At 37.9% G+C, this 22,779-nt stretch overlaps 3 protein-coding genes and 1 long non-coding RNA gene across 4 annotated transcripts; 2 read left to right on the plus strand and 2 right to left on the minus strand.

Annotated features, from left to right (window-relative positions):
* Positions 1-215: 215 nt before the first annotated feature.
* LOC139191687 (secreted RxLR effector protein 161-like) lies at positions 216-872 on the plus strand. The gene is made up of 2 exons (XM_070812682.1): positions 216-579; positions 724-872. Exons 1-2 carry the CDS (start codon positions 216-218, stop codon positions 870-872), a joined length of 513 nt encoding a protein of 170 aa, XP_070668783.1.
* Positions 873-1,939: 1,067 nt separating this feature from the next.
* On the minus strand, positions 1,940-3,086 carry LOC103400354 (ribonuclease S-7-like). Its single transcript, XM_008339002.3, has 2 exons — positions 2,669-3,086; positions 1,940-2,501 (listed from the first exon to the last, which is right to left on the minus strand). Exons 1-2 carry the CDS (start codon positions 2,918-2,920, stop codon positions 2,001-2,003), a joined length of 753 nt encoding a protein of 250 aa, XP_008337224.3. The 5' UTR covers positions 2,921-3,086; the 3' UTR covers positions 1,940-2,000.
* Positions 3,087-7,308: 4,222 nt separating this feature from the next.
* LOC139192494 (F-box protein CPR1-like) lies at positions 7,309-10,154 on the plus strand. Its single transcript, XM_070814668.1, has 4 exons — positions 7,309-7,381; positions 7,629-9,326; positions 9,464-9,512; positions 9,601-10,154. The coding sequence occupies exons 2-4, from the start codon at positions 7,659-7,661 to the stop codon at positions 9,795-9,797; spliced, it is 1,914 nt and encodes a 637-aa protein (XP_070670769.1). The 5' UTR covers positions 7,309-7,381; positions 7,629-7,658; the 3' UTR covers positions 9,798-10,154.
* Positions 10,155-20,368: 10,214 nt separating this feature from the next.
* Positions 20,369-22,779, minus strand: LOC103407643 (uncharacterized). Its single transcript, XR_011576770.1, has 4 exons — positions 22,714-22,779; positions 22,050-22,139; positions 21,035-21,093; positions 20,369-20,544 (listed from the first exon to the last, which is right to left on the minus strand). It is a non-coding gene; the product is annotated as an uncharacterized lncRNA (long non-coding RNA).

Below are 22,779 nucleotides of genomic sequence, written 5' to 3' on the forward strand. Positions count from 1 at the left end.
TGCAAAACAGATAGAACAAGCCCTATTGTTTGTTAATTGCAATTTGCATACAGTGTTGAGTGTAAAAAAGCTCTAGTTTTTCTGCTGCAATGGCTACACAAGGTTAGTGGTTAATTGTATTTGTGATTTGCTTATTTTCGCTATTAACTATATTACATGGATTGCTGGGGTTATCTTAAAAGGGTTACATCGACAAGGTTTTAAAAAGATTCAACATGGCTTATTATGGCATTACTGAAATGCGAATTTCAAAGGGTGACAAATTAAGCAAAGAGCAGTGTCCCAAGAGTGAGTTGGAAAGAAGAAACATGGAAGGCAAACCATATGCCTCTCTTGTTGGAAGCTTGATGTATGCACAAGTGTGCACAAGACCTGATCTTGCTTTCAGTATCAATGTTCTTGGAAGGTTTCAATCTGACGCAGGGGTGCCTCACATGAATGTAGCGAATAGGGTATTGAGGTACCTTCAAAGAACCAAGGAACATATGCTTATTTACAGGAAAACTGATGAGCTTGTGTTAAAAGGGTATAGTGGTTCAGATTTTGCTAGATGTCCAGATGACCTTAAGTCTACTTCAGGTTATATTTTCACTATGGCATGTGGTGCAGTTTCGTGAAGAAGTGTGAAACAGGCAACAGTGGCAGCCTCTACCATGGTGGCTGAATATCTCTCATGTTGTGAAACTGTCAATCAAGCTATATGGTTGAAAATTTTCATTGCAGGACTTAGTGTAGTGGATTCTATTTTGAGACTAATTCAAATTTATTGCGATAATAATGCAGCTATTTTCTTCAGCAAGAACAACAAAAGATTATCTGCAACATGGAATTTAGATATCAAATATTTGATTGCTCGAGAGAAGGTTTGGTGAAGATTAATTACTAGGAGACCGGTTTTATGGTTGTAGATCCTTTAAACAAAGCAGTTCAGGTATTGGTTTTCAAGAAGCATGTTGCAAAGATGGGTCTGTTAGCTAGTTTTGATGATGTTAATTAGGGGGAACAAGTAAATCCTCTAACATGTTTTGTTATCAGTCACTAGTTCACATGACCGGTATTTATGAATAAGTATTAATAAAGTTTTCTTCACTGATAAGGTTTCCCCACTAATGAAGTCTTAAAAGCTGTGTGGTTGTTTCGAAGTTTTCCCTCTAGATGCACAGCTTTAGTTATGACAGTATGCGTATATTTTATTATGCATAATGGTTTTGACAATATTATGATTGTCAGTAGGACAAACAACCAAGAGTTTCAATATCAAACATTAAGATGAATTGATGTATCGATTCTTAAGGGGACCAAGTGCAGGATGTGAGAAACTATACATCTACAGACACATTTTACACAAATTTTTTGCATCTTGTATGTGTTAGTTTTGTGAATGGAATTATGGGGATATTGTTCGACAAATTGAACATGTTACCCTTTAGTTCTTCATGAATACTAATTAATGACTTGAACTTGTATTCATGATTCAAGTTGGTGCTGATCTCCTGGCCATTTAAGAATAACTTCACATAAGGCCAGCTACTGTTGAATCAAGCGTTAACTCTAGTGGGAGAATGTAAGTTCTAATGAGAGCTGAACACTTGATCATCTTTAGTTTGGAGACGTGAGGATTTAAGAGATTGGAATCAACTTAAGGTTGTAAGCTGATAAGGAATTTGTATAATAGGGGTTTCAGCTAAAACTGTCACGATAGTGTTGAAACACTTATAATGGATGTGAATGATAGGTTTTCTCAGTGATAAGGTTAGATTGATTAGGATTGTATAATGGGAAGAGCCCTTATCAATCATCATCGTATGCAGTATAAAAAAGGGGTCCATTCGCTCTCTCAATCACGCAAACTAAAGAATACTCAGATCCCATTCATTGAGTGTGAGGAGAGCTGCAGAAGATCCCTAGTTTCTAAGAGATGTCTTCTTCAGGTTAGTGGTTACTTTTGGTACTGTGATTATTCTATTCCGCTGACTTTATTTATATTGATCATACAGTTGTTACCAGAGCTTTATGTGGGCTATACGTGGTACAGTTTTCGGTTCTGATTTATTAAAGTTGCAGCTGGTTGTTTCGCCTGGATCACAGTTAGTTCTGTTATTGCCAGATCTATTATAGCAGAGGGCGACTTGGGCCAAATATATGAATGGTTTACTTCCATTGTTGCTCTTCTTCTGGTATTGTTGATAGCATCTGATATTGACGGAATGTCCGCCGGTTTCGGACTCAATTGCCTTTGTTATCTGATCGATGGAGTACAATTTGTACAACGACATCTTGGGCTGAAGTGGTTGGGGTACAATATTATCCTTCTGCAAGATTTGAGCTATATCAAAATCATGGTACATCGCTAGGGTCTTCCGGAAGTACTCGGTCTTCAGGAACACATTGTCGGAGCACTTTCCGTGCTTATCATACTCTCGTTGCCAGAATTCGACAGGCTTCCCTTTTCTCCAATCCCACCACGAACTAAGTAGCGCCTTTTTCAGTGCATCATCCATCTACATATATTATTTAATTAAAACATAAGAAGAAAACTAGTTAAGAATACACGTACATACACGGTACACATGCAGGGAGATATATAATGATACATATATACATACATACACACACGTAGGGACGCACATGCATATTAACTATTGAGAGTTAATTTGTGAATAATTACCTCATTCACATTAAAGGCATCCCCTTTGCAGCCAAGGGATGAAGAGGATGATTTATTCGCAGGCCAGAGACCATGAATAGTGAACTGAAGATGAGATGGTTGCATGATGTGGCATTTATTCACCCCCCCTGTAGCTTGGCATTCAGCAGCTGGCCAGAACTGAACATGCATAAAGTATTGGAATGGTGTGTAAGCGGATGAAACTGTGACAAACAAGAAGAAAAATAAGACTTGCACTAACTTCGACTCCATTTCTAATTCTACCTGATGTTTTGAAGACAAAGTTGCATGTATTTATAGTACCTATGGGGTGGAGGTGGAGGTGGTGGAGGGGTTAAAATGAAACCATCGAAACAAATGCGAAATTGTTAAAAACTTAATTAACATTCCTACTCCCACTACAAATGAAAATCAATACAAGTCTGAAATTCAGTATATAACTTGTTACATATCACTATCAAGTTTCAACATGATATTGGTTATCTCGAATATCTCTAAAACTCAGCAGCATTCTTCTGGAATGTGGAGAATAAAGTGCCTCTTTAATGATTAATTCAGTACCATTAGACAACATTATACGGGCCTTTCTGTATCCTTCTATCAAGTTGGATGGGTCTGAGAGGGTTGTCAGAGGTGCATTCTTAGGTACGAAGTTAGTGAAATAGTGTTTCTCACGCAATATGGTGTGCGCGGTTGCACTATCAGCCAGACAACTAACTTCCCCACTAGTCTTACCTAGAAATAAATTAATTGAATCGGTCACATGCATAAATATAATTCCATTCATTCAATTAATCAATTTGAGAAATAATATCCATAAAATAATATCCAAAGTTCAAAACAAACCAAAACCAAACAAATAATTCCAAATACTTAGAAAAAAATTTCAAAAATTAAACCATAAACCTTAAAAAAATAGAGAGGGAGGTTCGGCCACTCCTAATGGGTTCGACCACTAGGGGTTAAAATGCCCTAAAACATGTCTAAAATTTATTCTTCCATAGGAGCAGATGCTTCTTGAAAATCTGAAACCTCTAGAGTTGTAGTAGCAGCTTCCGGGATTGCTCCATGCACAAAGTTGGACTCACGACGTAAATCATACTTGGCAATGGCCTCAGGGGTAGCTCAGCATACACATGACCAATGATCCCTTGATCCATAGGGATAGCACATGTCCAATTCAGTGGAATCCGATCAAACGGTAGCTTTTCCCGTGTTCTTGAAATTTGGGGCCTTCAGGGCAAAGGGTTGGCGCTTCTGGATCAAGTTTCCTTCCTTGAATGGGCCTCTGGTCGGTGGACCTTGGGCTCATGGTGGAGCTTGTCGCCCTTTGCCACGGCCACGACGGGATCTTCGTCTGTTTTGGCTATTCGAAGTTGTTGCGTGCGCTTCAGGCGCGACGTTTAAGCCGGTAAGTCTAGCTTGATGATTTTTCATCAAAAGCTGATTCTTCTTTTTAGCGAAAAGTAGAACATATATCAAATCTGAAATTTTAGTGAACTTTATGCCTTATATTGTTGCTGCAGGACAATATTGGTGGTATTGAAGGTTAAATAGGTCTTCTCCAAGAGATCATGTTTGGCTAAGTCCTCGTTACAGAACTTAAGTAGTGATCGGATTCTACAAACTTCAGAGTTGTACTCATTCACAGACTTAAAGTCTTGGAAACATAAATGCTGCCAGCTGTGTCTTGCTTTAGGTAAGAAGATGTCTTTCTGGTGATTCAAACAATTTGCTAGAGCGAGCCAGAGAGTACATGGATCCTCCTTTGTGAGGTACTCGGTCTACAGTGCATCATGGATGTGTCTTTGAATGAAGATCATAGCAGTAGCTTTCTGAGCTTTGTCGACGGGTGCATCGTCGGTTGGTTCCTCGATGGTAACTCTAAGACTCTTTACAGTAAGGCAGAGCTTTATGTCTTGAACCCACTTCAGGTAGTTTCTTCCAAAGACTTCCAGAGCGATGAAATCAAGCTTGTTCAAGTTCGACATGTCCCTAAACAGAGGGTACACCAAAACGTTGTTAGTCATATAGACATATATCGCAGAACATTCGGGTTCTATAGACATGTATTGGTTTAATTTATGCATGTAAGCTACAGGTTTCATGTGGTAAGTTTTGAATGAAAACTTCAGGTTTCAAAGGCACTAAATTCGAAACTACATGTTCGATTTAGTTATGAACATTTAGTTCATATAGGGGTTACCTGCAATAACACAGAATACAATATACAATAAAGTGTAGTGGATTTGTGGATTGTTTCAGGAACCCAAGTGTGAGTGCTTCAGGACTACGAAAGATAGTCAATGATTCAAATAAACTAAATAACTTATTGAATCGTTAATGCCAAAAAGTGAGCTTCAGGCCAATAATTTTAGATTAATTGTCAGATTAGTAGACTGCTGGTTACTTTAATTAATTCAATAGATTGAGACCATTCGGGGTCGATCGTAGAAGCAAAAATAATTATAACATATGGGTTAAAATTATTTAAAATGCCAAAAATTAGCATTGGATCGAAAAAGGATAGCCCAAAAAATTGAGGCTTAGGTTCGGTTGCAAATAGGCAGCCCACAGGTTTAGAGAATTGGGTAAGTCCAGCAACCAAGGCTGCTGGCATTGGGCCAAAGGGGTGCGCAGGGACAAGCCCAGTCGAAGCTGGCTTGTGGGTTATCACACGGAAGACCCAGCCGAAGCTGGAGCCTGGTCTTTGGGCCGGGGGAAGAAGCCCAGCCATCTGGGCTGGCTGTTTGTTTGTGAGCCGGGCAAGATCAAAGCCCAGCAAGCTACAGGCTGTGCTGAAATAGGCTTGAGTGGGTCAGGGCTTCAGGCCCCTGTCAGGGGACAAGCCCAACATGCTTCTGGCGTGCAGGTTTGGGCTGGATTTGTCCGGGCTTCAGGACCGTGTAGCATACAACCCAAGCCAAAGCTTGGTTGAGTCCAAGGGATGAAACAAGCCTAGAGGGCTGCGTACAAGGTCCAATGACACCAAAATGATGTCGTCCCACAATTTGTCGCCACACGGCTGGGCTACAGGACAACACGGTGGTGCCGCAATTTTCCATTTTTCTTCTTTTTTTCTTCTTCAAATATCTAGGGTTAAAACCCTAATTACTTCTAAATTAATTTTGATTCTTTGACTCACAATTCCACATAGCATATATGCGTAATGCATGAACAATTATATATATTGACAAAATATATGAACATATATACGATATATATAATTGGAAGGAAAATATAAATATAAGGGGTTCATGCATCAAGGTTTTTTTCAAATATCTTAATTTATTTTAGAAGAACCTGATTGGGAGAAAACGATTGAAAGCCCTTGAATTTGTAGAAGATAGCCTCCTTCTACGATCCTTCATCCCTTAGCTTCTGGCAAGAGCATGATGATAACGTGTTGTAGGCTTATTTAACTGAGCTATCTAAGGAATACAGAGAGGGGGCCAGCAGCAACAAGAGAGAAAGAGAGAGATTTAATTATAAGATGTGTGTTGTATCACCCCCTTATGTCTTTATTTATAGTGGTAGGATGGGTAAAGTCCTTACCTTATTAGTATTACATCTCTTAATACGTGATCAACTCCTAATGGTAACTACAAGATACTCGTAGATATACTAGGATTTACATAATCACATTCCTAATCTGATACGACTGCAACAAATATGAAGAAAAAAAATGGTATTAATATTGCGTGGTTTCCATGCGTTCCTCACAAATGGGAAAAATAGATGTAAAAAAATAAATACTCTAACCTAAAAGTTAGCTTACTCATCAGTCTAATATGGAATGTAAATTGGGGGTAGCAATGTACTCAATAGGTTTAAAATTGAAGAAATAAAATATTAAACAAATGCTTATGTTTTTGATCTTTTATCTAACTTTCTATTGAGGGGAAACAACACATGTGAATAAAGCAAATGTTAGTCAATGGTGTTGGGTCTTTTTTCTAACTTTCTATTGAGGGAAACAACATATGTGATTAAAGCAAGTGATTTAATGATTTATATCTTAGGGATTAGGCTAGTCTTACCATAGTATACTTTAAATAATATCGTTAATAATACTAGTATAGTATGAGTGTAATTGTGTAATAAGACAATCTTAAATTCTTAATAGAAAGCATAGCTGACAGATAAGATGCATATATACCTTCCACCAAATGCAGAAAAAGAAATAGAGATACAATGTATTCATATCTCAATACACTAAAATGGACATGATTCATATCTATTCCATAAAGAATGCAAATATTACACATTTTTCGAATAACGTATATTCACAATATGACTTGGGCTAAAATGAAGTCCTGTCTAATTCACATTCGCCATGTGGACATGACGTGACAAAATAAAATGAACCTGGGCTAAAATCAAATAACATGACGCCCACAAATAATGAATGATATCAAGCCAACCCAACTGTAAGGTTATGGGGTCAAATAACACAAGTCTCACACTTGGTCATATCCATCCAACCTAAAACAATGTTCCATCATAGTTGGAGGTTGTGGGTTTGAACAATGCAACTCTCACACTTGGTCTATAATTTTACAAAATTAAGGCGTTTTTTAAGATGCAAACTTTGCGTGCGACCTTGCATTAGAAACTCCCTTAGAAACGCCTATAAAATTGAAGTTGAACTTGAAACAAATCCCCTCCCAGTTGCATTGAATCCTTCTCCTGCGGGGGTCTCTTTCATCTTAGGTAATTTCTACAACAATTAATTAAATCTTTAATTAATAATCTAAATCAGTTTCTATGATGATTATATATATATATATATATATATATATATATATATATATATACGCGCACAACCCCATGTATAATTGAACCTTGCTTCCAAAAATTAATCAAAGTTTTGATCTAAAATCTTAATCGGTGTCCTGTATATAATTTTTTTTTCTTCTTAGAAATCTTAATTAAAAAGTTTTATAATTTGTCGTGTAAGGGAGAGCGCGAGTAGTGTTGCAGCAGCAAAATGAAAATGGGACAAGATATGTTGGTGAAAATCTTGCTAACTCTGCCCCCCAAAACTCTGATGCGATTCAAATGTGTCTCTAAATGGTGGTTTGCTCTCATCAACAATCCGGGTTTCGTGTCAAAGCACCTCTCCAACTCTGCAAACAACAATCTCACCACTATCCACGTCTTTTTGGCACGATTAGTAGTGCAGCGGCAACATGAGGAGGAGGAGGAGGAGGAGAACCCCAAGTGTAACAGCACCACTAAGAAGGAGGAGACTCAAGAATTATTATCAATTCTTGGGTTTTGCAAAGATGACGATAATACTGATGACGAGCATAGCAATAGCTGCTCTCTTGTTGGTGTCCAGGACATCATTATTCCTCAATCTTTTATTCAAAAGATCGGAGTCCCGGAACAACCATTTGGTATCCTAGGCCACTGCAATGGCATTGTTTTACTATCTAGTGACAGTAGCCTAGTTTTATGCAATCCCGGAATTGGGGAATTCAATCGTATTCCCGATGAGCCATGCCTTCCAATGTGGCCCTTGGACCAGCCGGATGATCACGATGGGCAAGAACATATGGAAACTGGTTTTCATATTGGATTTGGCTATGATCCCGTGTCTAATGAGTGCAAAGTTGTGACCTTTACTAATTATTTTGAAGAGGTAGATGAAGACTGCAGGAGATTTCTTAGTCGGCACAAAGCAGTAGTATACACCACGGGTTGTGATTTTTGGGAAGAGCTCAACACAGATTCTTTAGAAACCGAAACTACTTTGTTTTGGCCTGAGTATTTCCAGATGCCTTTCAAGGGAATGTGTTATTGGCTGGGATATGAGCAAGATAAGGAATTATTTCCATTTGACGCAGTTGAGCATCGATTCCGTGCGAATGGGGGATTGATCATTTCCTTCGATACAAGTCGTGAGGTATTTCACGGTATACCCTTTCCATCTGAGCTCCAACCGTTAAACCGGTCGAATCACCTTTATATGAAGCTTACTGTTTGGAATGAATCAGTTGCTTTTTTTGCCCTTGGTGTGAACGATCGTCGATATCCTGAACCTTATGAAATGTGGGTGATGGATGATGACTTTAAAGGTGCTTGGACAAAACACTTTACTATTGAGGGCACAGATGATCAGATACGTAGGTCTAGTCCTGTGGCGTTGTGGGGCGATGAGTGTCTTATGGTTGACAATGATGGGCACGTAGTTTTCTTTAATCTTTGTACCAAAAAGCTTAAGCATACTCCCATTGAAACAGTAGATAATAATATTGTTGTTTATGTGAATAGCATAGTTTCGGTCATGGGACGCAGCCACAAGCTTAAGAGCATAGAGAATACTTGCTCAGATAAAGATGAAGATGCGATGGTGGCGGTAGACGGGAAAAGGGAAAGCTGCCGGAGGTTGTACTCATATTCGGTTTGGGCCATTCCACCGGCTGATGTTTCCCGTAGAATCAAGAAGCTGATGGAGAGCCTCGAGGCAGAGTTTGGTGGGCCGGAGATTGAACCTCACATCCCCATCTTGGGATCTATCCAGATGATGAGTCGTGAGGATGCCCTTAACAAGTTTAGATTTGCTCCTATGGATGACATCGTTGCTAAAGTTGATCGGGTGATTACTAAGAATTACTATTACCAGTGTGTTTCACTATTGATGGATCGAAAGGTATATATTTTGTCGATCCCTTGTTAATACATATTCATTTTCTTGATGTTTTGTTTTGTTTTGTTTTGTTTCCTTTTCATCTTTCTCGTTTTGGTTTGAGCTTGAATAGACTCACTTATCATTACACCTTTTCTTAGTTATTTGAAAATGCCCAACGTTGGAGCTACCATTTCGGTTTCTACAACAGTAAGTTGTTGTTTACAGTAACTTAATTTCTTAAAGTGTTGACGGGAATGTACGTATGTAATCTGCGTGTTTGAAATATTTGATGCAGGTTCTATGCCATATTTGAGTCTCCTCTACGGGAAGTTGACGGAAGAAGAAAGGAAAAAAGCTGGAGAAATTGTTAATATTCTCGATGAGAGCATTACAGGCTTAACCTTCCCCATAACTCACTTTGCATTGTATGAAATTGACAACGATGACAGATCTCTGAAATCTTGGACCAAGATTGCTGAAATCGGTCGTTAGACAAGTTCTCCGGTTGCATATATATGCATAGCACATTAGCACTTGGCACTACAAAAAATATGGGCACTAGGGACTAAATTATTTGTGCCCTTTGAGGCCGAAGAGCACCAACATATGTGCTCATAGAAAAACAACAACGGTGCAGCAACAATAATTCTATGTGTGACCTTTATGAGTGTGTCCTTTGGTCGAAGGGCACAATATAGTTGTTTGTGTTATTAAGGCAAAGCACAATAAAGCCTTATTTGTGCCTTCATTCTGACAGGTCTGACGACCCTTCTCAACTGATTGGGCACGTCTGTGTAATCGTGCCCTATACCAAATTTATTTAAAAAGAATTGAAGTTTTTTTTTCACATGACTTACATCCGGGTTCCTGCCCACTCACATACTAATTGTATCGATCTATAATTAAAAAAACCTTAAACTGCATCAGTTGAGAAGAAAATTGAAAAAAAGAAAGAAAAAAAAAACCTTAAACTCAAATTCACGAATTGGGTGAGGTATTAAGATTAGAAACAATATATTTCTCTGGAATGAGTTTAACTAGGTAATATTAAGCGAATGAAGTTGTCTAACATTTTACAAGATAACAGCATCTAAAATCTACCAAAATTGAGGTCCTCCTATCTCAACCTCCACATGAATATCATCAAGTATTAGAGCCAATATATTTCTCTGGACAACCTCCACTGCCATTTTTTCTGCTAGCATTATACACATTATTGGAAGAAGTATGTCAACTAGGGTTAGGTTGCATATCCATTGTACAAGTTGTTAACCTAGTCTTAGGGTGATGTTTTGATGTACCGTGTAGAATGGCTGTTTTCTGCCATCTTTTGCATTGGTATCACCAATAGTTAGTCTCTTGTTGTCACTCCCCTTAATTCAAGGGATGTGTATCTTGTTGATTTTTAATTTGTTTGTTAGCTTTAGGTGTAAATCAAGGAGGGATATGAGGTCTTGTTCCTACTCTTCACACATATATATTGGTTAGGTCTCTTGTACTTCTCTTTATGATGAATATACAACTTACAAAATACAATATGGTATCAGAGCAATGATCGTAACCGGCCTATCTCTGTATATTTTCTTCAGAGTTTTGTGAGCTTATTCTTTTTCTTCAAACATGGCTGAAGAGAGCTCAGTGAATTTAGAAGGTGACAGCTCCTATGCTGCTCCATCATCACCTCGTTCAAATGTTGATATCAACCCAAATCAACACCTTAGTTATGTCTTACTAAATGAGTATAACTACCTTCCCTGGTAGAAAGTAGTTACTCTTGTTCTGGGAGGACGATCAAAGCTTGGTTATGTCAATGGTGTTATCCCAATGCCCGAGATTACCTCACCAAATTATGATGCTTGGCTATGCAAAGACCAGTTGGTCATGTCGTGGTTACTCAACTCCATGGATCGTAAGATTGCAGAAATTTTCAGCTATGCTGAATCCTCCATGACTCTTTGGAAAAATCTCAAAGTCATGTACGAAAATCAAAATAATGCGGCTCGTGTATTTCAGTTGAAGAAGGATATTATTGACTTGCAACAGGAAGGAAAGTCATTTGTGCAACACCTTGGAAAGTTAACCACCATGTGGAATAAGTTGAATGTGTATCAGCCACACACCATCGACGCTGTTGTGTTAACTAAGAGAGTTGAGGAAGACAAAATATTCCAACTTCTAGCAAGCCTAAGTCCTGAATTTGAAGATCTTCGAAGCCATATTCTCATGAATCCCGACATGCCTTCTTTCTCAAGTTTGGGTGCCATGATTCAAAGAGAAGAAGTTCACAGGAAGGTCATGAACTTGGAACTAAAGGCAAATATACGTGAAGTTAGGGCCTATTTTTCTAACCACAAACTTGGTGAGGAAAGAGGCTACAAAGGAAGGAAATCTGGCTTAAAATGTAGCCATTATGATGCTGGTGGGCATTCAAGAGACCGATGTTGGATTCTTTATCCAGAGCTAAAGCCAAAGTTTCCTAGGGACAACAAGGGATTCTCTAAGGGCTCACACAAACTTTCTTACAAGGTAAATCATGTTGCCACAACTTCTTCTGATGGAGCACAGAAGTTCACCACTAATCTGGCCACACTGATCAACGAATTTGCTATGTTTCTTCACAAGAAACAAGGTCATGGAGATAGTGAAGGACTAACAAATCAGTGTGACAACAACCAAATTGCCCTATTAGGACAGTTTGATGGCTTCCTGGCTGAAAATGAAGGTGTGGTACAACGAGACATCCCAAGTATCCTACACTCCTTCTCAATTGCTTTCAAAGTTGGTAATGTGCTTGATTATTGGATTATAGATTATGGAGCCACCGATTATATGACTAACAAGTCTATAAACTTGCATAATTTTGAAAAACTTTCAACTCCATCTCAAGTGTCAATTGCCAATGGCAATGATGCTATGGTTGTAGGAAAAGGGAAAACACATTTGATCTCAAGTGATGTCAAGTCTAAGGCTCTTTATGTTCCATCATTCCCCTTTCAACTTTTATCTGTTGGCAAAATCACAAACTTATTAATTTTCTTGCTATTTTCTCTCCAAAAAATGTTATTTTTTAGGATCTAGTCACCAAGAAGACGATTGTTGAAGGATTTTTCTTAAATGGTCTCTACTACATTTCCAAGCATATTCAAGTTCCCAAGGTTTTTCAAGCCACTTCAAGCTTAGTTCAACAACAACAATAACTTTGGCACTAACGACTAGCATATCCTTCTGAAAAAGTCTTATCCACCTTGTTCCCAAACCTGTGCAAAATTACAAGTCCTTGTGACGTCTATCACTTCTCTAAGTTTACTAGATTACCATTTACTTCCTCTTTGTCTAGGGCTAGTAATCCTTTTGAAATCGTGCATTCTGATGTTTGGGGACCAATTCTAGAGTCTTTTGATGGATACAAATATTTTGTAACTTTTGTGGATGATTTCACAAAGATCACTTGGTTGTACCTTTTGAAATTTAAAAGTGAAGTGATGAATGTTTTTCAAGATTTTCATATAATTGTGACCACACAATTTGCTTCAAACATTCATGTTTTATGATCAAATAATGGCACTGAATATATGTCCCATAACATGTCACAATATCTGAGCATGCATGGTGTATTTCACCAAACAAGTTGTGTTGGAATACCCCAACAAAATGGGGTAGCCGAGAGGAAGAATAGAGATCTACTTGAAAAGACTAGAGGTCTTATGTTTCACATGAATGTGCCAAAGAAATTTTGGTTCCAAGCAGTCCTCATTGCAGCATATCTCATCAATAGATTGCCTAATAAAGTGTTGAATTTTAAATCACCTTATGAGGTCTTGAAAGACAAAAAGATCAACTTATCTCATTTGAAAGTCTTTGGGTGTACATGCTTTGTTCACATTCAAGCACAAAATTGTGACAAGCTAGACCCAAGGACTGCCAAATGTGTCTTTCTAGGTTACTCATCCACCCAAAAAGGTTACAAGTGTTACAATCCAACAACTAGAAAAATGGTTGTTTCAAGGGATGCTAAATTTGATGAACATGTTCCTTACTTCCCACGACCATTGGATTACTCTAGATAGGGAGAGCATTTGCTGGATTTATTCCCAATTCCATATCCAAATGGAGAAGATACAACATGCATTCCTAGTGATCATGTATCGGATGCTGCCAATCGTTTGTGAAATCTCGTTTCTGGATTTCACTGTTATAATCTACGTATTTGTATTATTGAGATTTTATATTATTTTTCAAGAATTTATTTTAATTTGTTTGAATTTAGATTTTTTATTAAACTAGTTACGAAAAGAGAAGTTTGGAAATTATTTATTTAAAACTCGTAGGCATTTCGAGGTCACAATTTCTATCTTTGGATAGAGCTCGATATCACGAACACGAAGACACAAACCGTTCGTGAAACAGAGCTATAACGAAGAAATTAGAGACATTTTGGTATTTAAAAGAAAAAAAAAGGGACTGGATGCTGCCCGGTAGCAGCGAGAGAGAGAAGAAGATGAGGTTGCGGGAGAGAAAAGGAGGGGAGGAGTGACCAATGGGAGGGGGGAGAAAGGAGGGAAAATGAGAGACCTGAAATGGGTCATTTTTGACCCACAAACCACCATTTTTTATCCAGCCATATCTCCTTCATCCGACTTCCGTTTTGGGTGATCTTGGTGTCCATGGAAAGCTCTTGACGATTCCTACATCTCTGTAGTGTTAGATTTCCATTTTTATTTTTCCATTTTTATAGGTTGAACCATAAAGTGTCGAGGGTTTTCCGGCGAGTTTTCTCATTCTACGGTGATTCCGACAATGATTACCGTCAATCACCACCACCAATAGACTCCCCTCAACCCCTGGAGCAAGTACCAAGCATTGGATGAGGCGTTGAAGTTCTTTTTGGCGATGAATCGAGGAACACCCATTTCTAGGGTTTCTGGCGGGTTTGGATGAAATTGGGACACTTCCCGGCCGAATGGGACTTGTCCACAGGTATGAAAATTTCTCCCCTAACTGAGATCTAATTGTTTATAAAGTTTGGTAATTTCCAAAAATTGTTGAATTTTCTGGCAAGTCGGGACAGCCGATCGCCACAGGCGGAAGCGCGTGCGGCGGCGCTCTGGCCAGTGGGCCGACAATATCATTCTAAGTTCAATTAGATGTCTTGAATTTGTATTTAATATTCGTATGACGTGGTTTGATCATTTGAACATAATTTCACTATGACACATTACTTGATCAAAATATGAATCGATGATCCGACCGTTGGATCGTCTCCAAACTTTCATACAAAATAGAACGTAATATTTGAGGATATTAGGAACTGATGGATCAGGAATCCAACTTACGGATCTTCCCGAATTGGATTTCTAAGTTTGTAAAACAAATTGTTAATCCCCACCTAATTCTAGCAATTGGCAGAGATCCGACCGTCGGATCGCGATGAAATTTTAATTTGTTGTTCTAGAAGAATAATGTGTGTTTTAGGAAGTTATGGATCTGAAATCTGATGTGAAAATCTATCGGATCAAATTACGTAGGGTTGTGAGCCCCACCGTTGATAGAGAGTTGACTTTTGATCAACATGTCTCAAATCGTTTATAAAACTAAAATTAGTATTAATAGAGGCATAGTGAGACTATGTGGGCTTATCTCGGTGAGTGACTTTAATATATGTGATGTGGTGATTACCTAATTCTTTATATTAATATCCTTTGTGGATATGACTTGATTTTATAAATGTGTTTTATGCTAAAATGTGATTCTATTATAATTGGCCATCGATCTATTTTTATTAAATGTGATTTGATTCATGGATTGGTAATATTTGTGAAAAAGTGATTCGAATTGCATATTGAAATATTTGTTAAATTGAGGGCTAGTATGGGCTATGACCCTGCTTGGTCAATCCGCGATAGATGGTCATTAGTGATCCTGCTTGGTTAATCCGCGGGGGACCATATTATTTATGGATCGTGCTTGGTTAATCCGCGATAGGCGATCCTTATGGCCATGTATACTTAGGAGTGATCATGATTGGTTAATCCATGATGGGTGATCATTGCCTATGACCCTGCTTGGTTAATCCGCAATAAGGGACCATGGTCCTGCTTGGTTAATCCGCGATAGGGGACCATATTTTCTATGGATCGTGCTTGGTTAATCCGCGATAGGCGATCCTTACATCTTTGATATGGTCATACACACACACTTGGGGGTGATCATGCTTGGTTAATCCGCAATAGGTGATCACAGTCTAACAGATGCGTAGGAGTGACTCTGCTTAGTTAATCCGCGATAGAAGGTCACTACCTACGTGGTTACTGTAGGGGTGGTTCTGCTTGGTTAATCCATGATAGGGGACCACTTCCTGGTTGGTTACTTACGTACGCTTCGGCTGAACTGCGTCCCTCTAGCCCTAGTTTTTAATGTACATATGAACAATGGTTTTAAGAGTCTTGTGGGTTAAGTTAGAAAAATTGTTGGATGTCTGGGTGACTCCTACGGAGTTTTCAACGACTTGATTATGATTCCATAAAGCATGATTATATACTTGATGTTCATAGATTGTGATCGATGGTCTGTTTTAATTGAATATCACATACTTGTATTATTGTCACTCACCCGAGCTTTGCAGCTTATTCGAGTGTCTAATTTGCCCAGTGTGCCATCTCCTTGATGTAGGCATGATTGTACATATGACAGGTCTGGGTAGATTACGAGAAACAGCTTGGTATTTTAGTTCCGTTGAGTGGTCCGGAACCCGAGATTGTTAGATTTCGTTGAGTGGTCTGGAATCTTTGCTCTTGCTCATTTCCATAAGGTTAGTCTAGAACCCTAGGTTCGATTGAATGGGAATAGATGTTGTGAATGTAAATTAGAATTACCATGTTTATTACTCATAATCCAAGTAGGGAATTATATAGAGTTCTTTAGTTAAATTCGTGAAATGATAAGTTATCGCATTGATTGATTAACATAAATAAATGCTAAGATCATGCATTTTTATTCATGAATTGATTAATTGACGGGGTTGCGGAATGACTTTGGATATGGATGTTATTATTATGATTATTTTAGTTGATCAATGTGGCTTGAGAGGAATATTGTGCTTTGTCATTGGTTCTTTGACATATTGCATGGCATGCATTATGGTATATTGTTGAGACATAGCGATTTATGTGATGGATGTTCGAGTGTAGTGAAATGACGAACTACGAATGGCTTGATCCCTATTGAGGGTACATAGGCAGTCTAACGGGAGGTTAGATGCAGCCATAAAGTGTACGAAAAATTACTACTCAATTCAAGGCTTGGGATGTGCTTGGTACATATCCCAGAGACGGGTATGTTAGATATACGGTTATTTGATGATGCCACGTGTCAATCCTGGATGTATGTCAGGATCGGGGCGTGACATCGTTACTTGGTGCCACATTAGCAGGAAACTCCTCCATTAGAGACTCAACTTGCACCTTTCAGTGCTCTTTCCAACCATGATATTATTCAATTGCCTGCAGCTTAATCTCCTCCAGTTCGTCGCAATCATGCTCGTGAGAGGAAACTTTCATCCAAGTTACATGATTATGTGACCTGCAATGCCAGGTACCCCTTGACTGATGTTATTGATTATAGCAAAGTCTCACTCTCTTTTGTTGCATTCCTAAGTGCCATTAATGAAGCTCGCGAACCACAAAGTTTTCAAGAAGCCAATCTTCATAGTGAGTGGAGAATTGCTATGGCAAAGGGACTTCAAGCTCTTCATGAAAATCACACATGGACCATAGTAAAACTTCCAAAGAAAAAAAGGCAGTGGGGAGCCGTTAGGTGTGCAAGACTAAGTTTCATTTAGATGGCACGATTGAAAGGCATAAGGCTCGCTTGGTTGCTAGAGGATTTACACAAACCTATAAGGGTTGATTACAAGGAAACTTTTGCTCTCGTAGCAAAAATGAATTTGTTAGGGTGTTGTTGTTAGTTGCAATCAACAATGCATGGCCTCTCTTTCAAATGGATGTTAAAAATGCTTTTATGCATGGTGAACTTGAAGAAGAAGTTTACATGAAGCTTCTCCCAGGTCATTGTCAATCAAATAACCCAGAAATGGCGTGCAAATTTTATAAATCCATCTATGGTCTCAAGCAAAGCCCATGTGCATGGTATGCCAAGCTTAGTCATGTTCTCAAAATGGTTGGTTTTTGTCGAAGCACTGCGGATTCTTCCTTATTTGTTCGCTCTAGCTCAGTGGGTAAACTCATTGTGCTAATTTATGTTGACGACCTAATTGTGACAGGTGATAATATGTCAGAGATCAATGCTCTTAAACAGTATCTCAACAACAAGTTTCAATCAAAGAACTTGGCACTCTTAAATACTTTCTAGGAATCAAGATGGCACACTCTCACAAAGGCTTCTTCCTCAACCAACGCAAGTATGTTATTGATCTTTTTCATGAAGCAAATATGACAGATTGCAAGCCTGCTCACACACCCTTGGATAGCAACTTGAAGCTGAAAACTCATGGTGATCCTATTCCAAATTTAAGCTACTATCAAATAATGGTTGGCAAACTCATTTATCTGACTATCACACGTCATGATATATCATATGCCGTAAGTTTTGTTAACCAATTTATGCACTCTCCAACAATTGATCATTTGAAGATTGTTCATTGTGTGCTTCGTTACCTCAAGGGTTCCGTTGGTAGAGGAATTATTATGCGCAACAATGGTCACACTCACATCTCAGGCTATACTGATACTTATTGGGCGGGAAATTCTCTCGATCGTAAGTCTACCATTGGCTTCTATACGTTTGTGGGAGGCAACTTAGTTAACTGGAAAAGCAAGGAACAAAGTGTTGTTGCTTGCTCTAGCTCAGAGGCAGAGTATCGTGCTATGGCATCGATCGTTTGTGAACTTATTTTGCATCGAATCTTGTATTCCATGAACGAACCAAACACATCGAGGTTGATTGTCACTGCGTTCGAAATCAAGTTCATTCCTAGGTGATCGATACTCACTACACATGCAGTCATGATCAACTAGCGGATATTTTCACAAAAGGATTGACATTCGCTGTTTTTCAGTGCTTTTTGTTCAAGCTTGGATTAGTTAACCCCTTTGATCCAGCTTGAGAGAGAGTATTGGAAGAAGTATGTCAACTAGGGTTAGGTTGTATATCCACTGTACAAGTTGTTAACCTAGTCTTAGGGTGATGTTTTGATGTACCGTGTAGAGTGGCTGTTTTATGCCATCTTGTGCATTGGTATCACCAATTGTTAGTCTCTTGTTGTCATTCCCCTTAATTCAAGGGATGTGTATCTTGTTGATTTTTACTTTGTTTGTTAGCTTTAGGTGTAAATCAAGGAGGGATAGAAGGTCTTGTTCCTACTCTTCACACATATATATTGGTTAGGTCTCTTGTGCTTCTCTTTATGATGAATATACAACTTACAAAATACAATACACATAATACGAGAGAGAGAGAGAGAGAGATTCGGTGAGAAATGAAGAGAGAAGTGATGGTGGGTATATAAGAGAGAGTGGAGTGGTAAGTGATTACCCGAACATTACTATAAACCAACAGTGCATGATGACCAAGTAAAATATAATAACTACCAAGACCATAACGCCGGTCATCACCACATGCAATATGTGTGACACATTCGGAGAAACCGAAAACGACATTCAAATGCAAAAATTGTGTAAGCGGATGAAACTGTGACAAACAAGAAGAAAAATATGGCTTGCACTAACTTGGACTCCATTTCTAATTCTACCTGATGTTTTGAAGACGAAGTTGCATGTATTTATAGTACCTACTAGCAAAAATGCCCACGCTCTACTGCGGGTCTTGAAACCGTTGAAGATGATACTATTGTTTATTAGCTTTTTTCTCTTTGAAATTTGGACTGGACACTTGAATTTCAAATGGGTTTTTTCTATTTATGTTTTGTACTGTGTTTCTTTGTTTGATTATACTTTGGGTTATTGATTTAGCTTTATCCAACCTCTAGAGTCTAGATGGTAGTGATGATTCGTTACTCGGAAGCTCTCATTCCACATATCTCCGCCATATTTATAAAATCAACAACAACAAAAAACAGAAAAGAAAAGAAAATACTCCACCAAACAAAAAATGCGAGACTTCTACGATCCAAAAGGGAGGATTTCTAAGTGAAATGGTGGAAAACAAACACTAATTTTCAAAGCCTTAACTAATACAAATTCGAAACACTTCATTTTACTTGTTTTCATTATTCAATTTATATCCTAAGAATAATTACTAATAGTTCAAATATTAAACGTTCCGCAACCAAAAGCATTGACACCTCAAAAGTTATGGAAACTCTGATTTCACTAACAAACACAACAAACCCAGAACACCAAATTCAGTATCCATGCTACTCTCATACTTTATGAGCATCCAAACAGAACCCAGAATACCAAATTCAAAACCCCTAAAATCAGAAAAACGGCCCCAAAAAAGCCCTTAATACACATACCTATTTGCTTTATTTTATTTTTAAATCTAGAGTAAGATAAATTGCTTACCTACTGGTGGTGCGGCGTGATAAATTTACCACTCGATCATAATAAGGGAAAACAATTAAACCGTAAAATTAAAAACAATTAAACCCAGCAAATTTTCTGTAATTAAAAAAACACAGAAAACAGTTGGCAACAAAGATTTAGAGTTAATTTATACCATGGAGTGCCAACTGATGGACATAAACAGGATGCAAAGCGAAATTTGAAAACAACAAAATATTCCAAGAAAAAAAAAGGAACAAAGGTGGATCATATAAGAATCTTCTTTCTTTAATCATATTGTATTGCATTATTTCAAAAACTAAGTATGTAATTTCACCCAAAAAAAATTACCTAGATCAAATATTTCACAAAAATTAACTCCAGAAGTTACCTTCCAAGAGATGAGTTGGTAGCTTCTATCTATTCGACTTGCAGTGGGTCTGCAAAAAAAATGTCCTTTAGTGACCCTAGAGGAAGACGGAGAAAAACCCATCTCTCGAATACCCTTTCAGCTAAAGCAGTTTCACTGCAAAAATCACAAAATCAACACAATTTCAACATAAACTTGAAATTAAGGAAATGACTTAACACTATAACGATTCGAAAGTATTGGAATTTAAATCACAATTCTTACAAATTCAGCTAGATTATGACTATAATTCGTCAGTAGCTCGACCCCCTCTTGCTCATACATGAATATCATCTTTCGGAGGCCATGGCTGCAACAAAATAACAGTACAATTTTCATTTCCCACTACCAACTGTGCGGCAGATGCTCATGATCTGGGAATGATTCCTCCAGTCATGTTTTTCTGCCAACATATTAATTTTGCTCAATGATAATGCCATAGTCGTCGTACCCAGTGCACAAGGCTCCCGCTTTACGCATGGTCTGGGAGAGGTGAATGTCGGCTAGCCTTACCCCCATTTATGGAGAGGCTGCTCCCAAGCTCAATGATAATGCCATAATTGGAATATTTTTTTTTATAGAAATGATGTAATGGGTTAATATGAAATTCCGAACTTTTGGTGATGATTGAACTCTTACATGACTGCTACTGTACTTGTTCAAATCAGCATAATTTTAAACGTTCAGTTGAAATCTTATGAAAATAGTGTGGATTTATAGCTAACCAAAAGACACAGTCACAGCGCCACAATATTTAACTACTATACACAGTTTTTTTTTAAAATGAGTATAAGACTAACCTTTACAGAGCACCAATGAATCACTTCCAAAATGAGATACACAAAATCTGAAACAGCACCTATCCAAAGTTAAAAAACAAAACTAATTAAATAACAATTAGGCAAGAACAACAAAATGCGACAAACAAAATGAAAACACCAAAATCATATAAGGGTTGAGAATCTCTAATTTATTAGAATTAGGGATTCCATTAATACAACTATGTCACTCTAGTACTAAATTTTTTATTTGGCCAAAAACAGAAGAAAAAAAAACTGAAAACACCAACTTAAAAAGAGTAGGCAAATGAAAAACATTTACACCCACACTTATCAATTTACACATAACTTTCAATTTGGAATCATTTGGGCTTCCAAAATTTCATCACCCATAAATTCATATATATTTCCATTAATTCTATCTCTCTCTCTCTCAAATTACAAATCTCAAAAGGCTTCACAAAAAAGTTAGGGAAAGAAGCGCACACTCGCAGGAATAATTCACTTTCCTTTCCAACTATCTCTCTCTCTCTCCCTCTCTCTCTCTCTCCAACATTACAATTACACACAGAGATCCCATTCAATCAAGACTCACCCCAAAATTGATATCAAGCTCTGTTGCACAGAATACCTTACAATTGACAGCACGTTTACAAAGGTTTTGAAAGGCTTAGATTCAACTTTCAAATATGTAAGACTCTAAGCTTCAAAACCAATACAAACCCAATTGCACTTTTAGTTCACTAACCCCATTGAATAAAATCCAATTCAATAAAATAACAGAAAATTAAACAACCCAACAATCAAAACAACCCCACTTGTAGTTTTAGCTCACTAATCCGTTGGATAAATTGATGCAAAATTCAATCAGAAAACATACAATTAACAACAACCCATAAGAGCCATCCAAAACCCCAACCAATTAACCAAAAAATGCCACTTGTACTTTTAGCTTAGTCTTCCGATTGAATCAGATCTATCATCAAATTTCAATCAGAAAATGGAAAATTAAGAACAACCCAGTATTTCCACTCACCTGTTGTGAAACTTGTCCCTGTTGAGCAGCAGTAGGAACGGGTAAACTGGGTGATATATACAACTGATTAAAACACTCAAGCTGCTTCAGCTACATAACAGAAAATGAAAAAAATGTTAGCACAACAGTATAAATGCAGGTAAAGGAGTCAATATATGGAGCAACCATCTTGCCCTCCCCCGACTGTTTGTCTCTTAAGCTAAATTGCCATCCAAAATAAATAGAACAGACACTCACTTACCCTCTATTTCTGTAAACGGATCCTATAACCGACATCGAAGCTAAGCATCTAAAACCCTCCTTAGAAGTTAGAAGTAAAAGTTCTCTACTTTATGGAAGAATTAAGCACCTCAATGCCACTAAAACCAAATCATCCTAATAATTCACCCTCCAATTTCATGCCCGAACAAGAGAACGGAAATTTATCACCATGTTCTTTAACTGAAAAATAAAAATTGGGGTAAGCCCAGTTCTCATTTCTAGCAGAGTTCACTCCATCTAAATGCTCATCCAACAAAAAAAAAATTGAAATTCCAGCTTCTTTGTTGCCTCCTATATTTTATTAGCCTTCAAAAAGTCCTTAACTTGGAGCTTTAGAGCTTTGGAGCTAGGATTTCAAAACGTGAGCTTGTGAGTGCATGAGAGAGAGAGAGAAAGTGCATACCTGGCCATGGGAGAGAACGGAGGCTATAGAAAGAGCTATGCTCGGCTTAACCGTAACCACACAAAA

Source organism: Malus domestica, chromosome 15 (assembly GCF_042453785.1).
Source record: "Malus domestica chromosome 15, GDT2T_hap1".
Taxonomy (NCBI): domain Eukaryota; kingdom Viridiplantae; phylum Streptophyta; class Magnoliopsida; order Rosales; family Rosaceae; genus Malus; species Malus domestica.

What these genes read in the sequence shown, in the direction of transcription:
- LOC139191687 (XM_070812682.1), top strand. Translation starts at nt 216, where the DNA reads ATGGCTTATTATGGCATTACTGAAATGCGAATTTCAAAGGGTGACAAA. An exon ending in TGACCTTAAGTCTACTTCAG is followed by an intron (nt 580 to 723) that starts GTTATATTTTCA and finishes TTTTCATTGCAG; the next exon opens with GACTTAGTGTAGTGGATTCT.
- LOC103400354 (XM_008339002.3), bottom strand. Translation starts at nt 2,920, where the DNA reads ATGGAGTCGAAGTTAGTGCAAGTCTTATTTTTCTTCTTGTTTGTCACA. An exon ending in ATGCCTTTAATGTGAATGAG is followed by an intron (nt 2,502 to 2,668) that starts GTAATTATTCAC and finishes TAATATATGTAG; the next exon opens with ATGGATGATGCACTGAAAAA.
- LOC139192494 (XM_070814668.1), top strand. Translation starts at nt 7,659, where the DNA reads ATGAAAATGGGACAAGATATGTTGGTGAAAATCTTGCTAACTCTGCCC. An exon ending in CACTATTGATGGATCGAAAG is followed by an intron (nt 9,327 to 9,463) that starts GTATATATTTTG and finishes ACCTTTTCTTAG; the next exon opens with TTATTTGAAAATGCCCAACG. An exon ending in CCATTTCGGTTTCTACAACA is followed by an intron (nt 9,513 to 9,600) that starts GTAAGTTGTTGT and finishes TATTTGATGCAG; the next exon opens with GTTCTATGCCATATTTGAGT.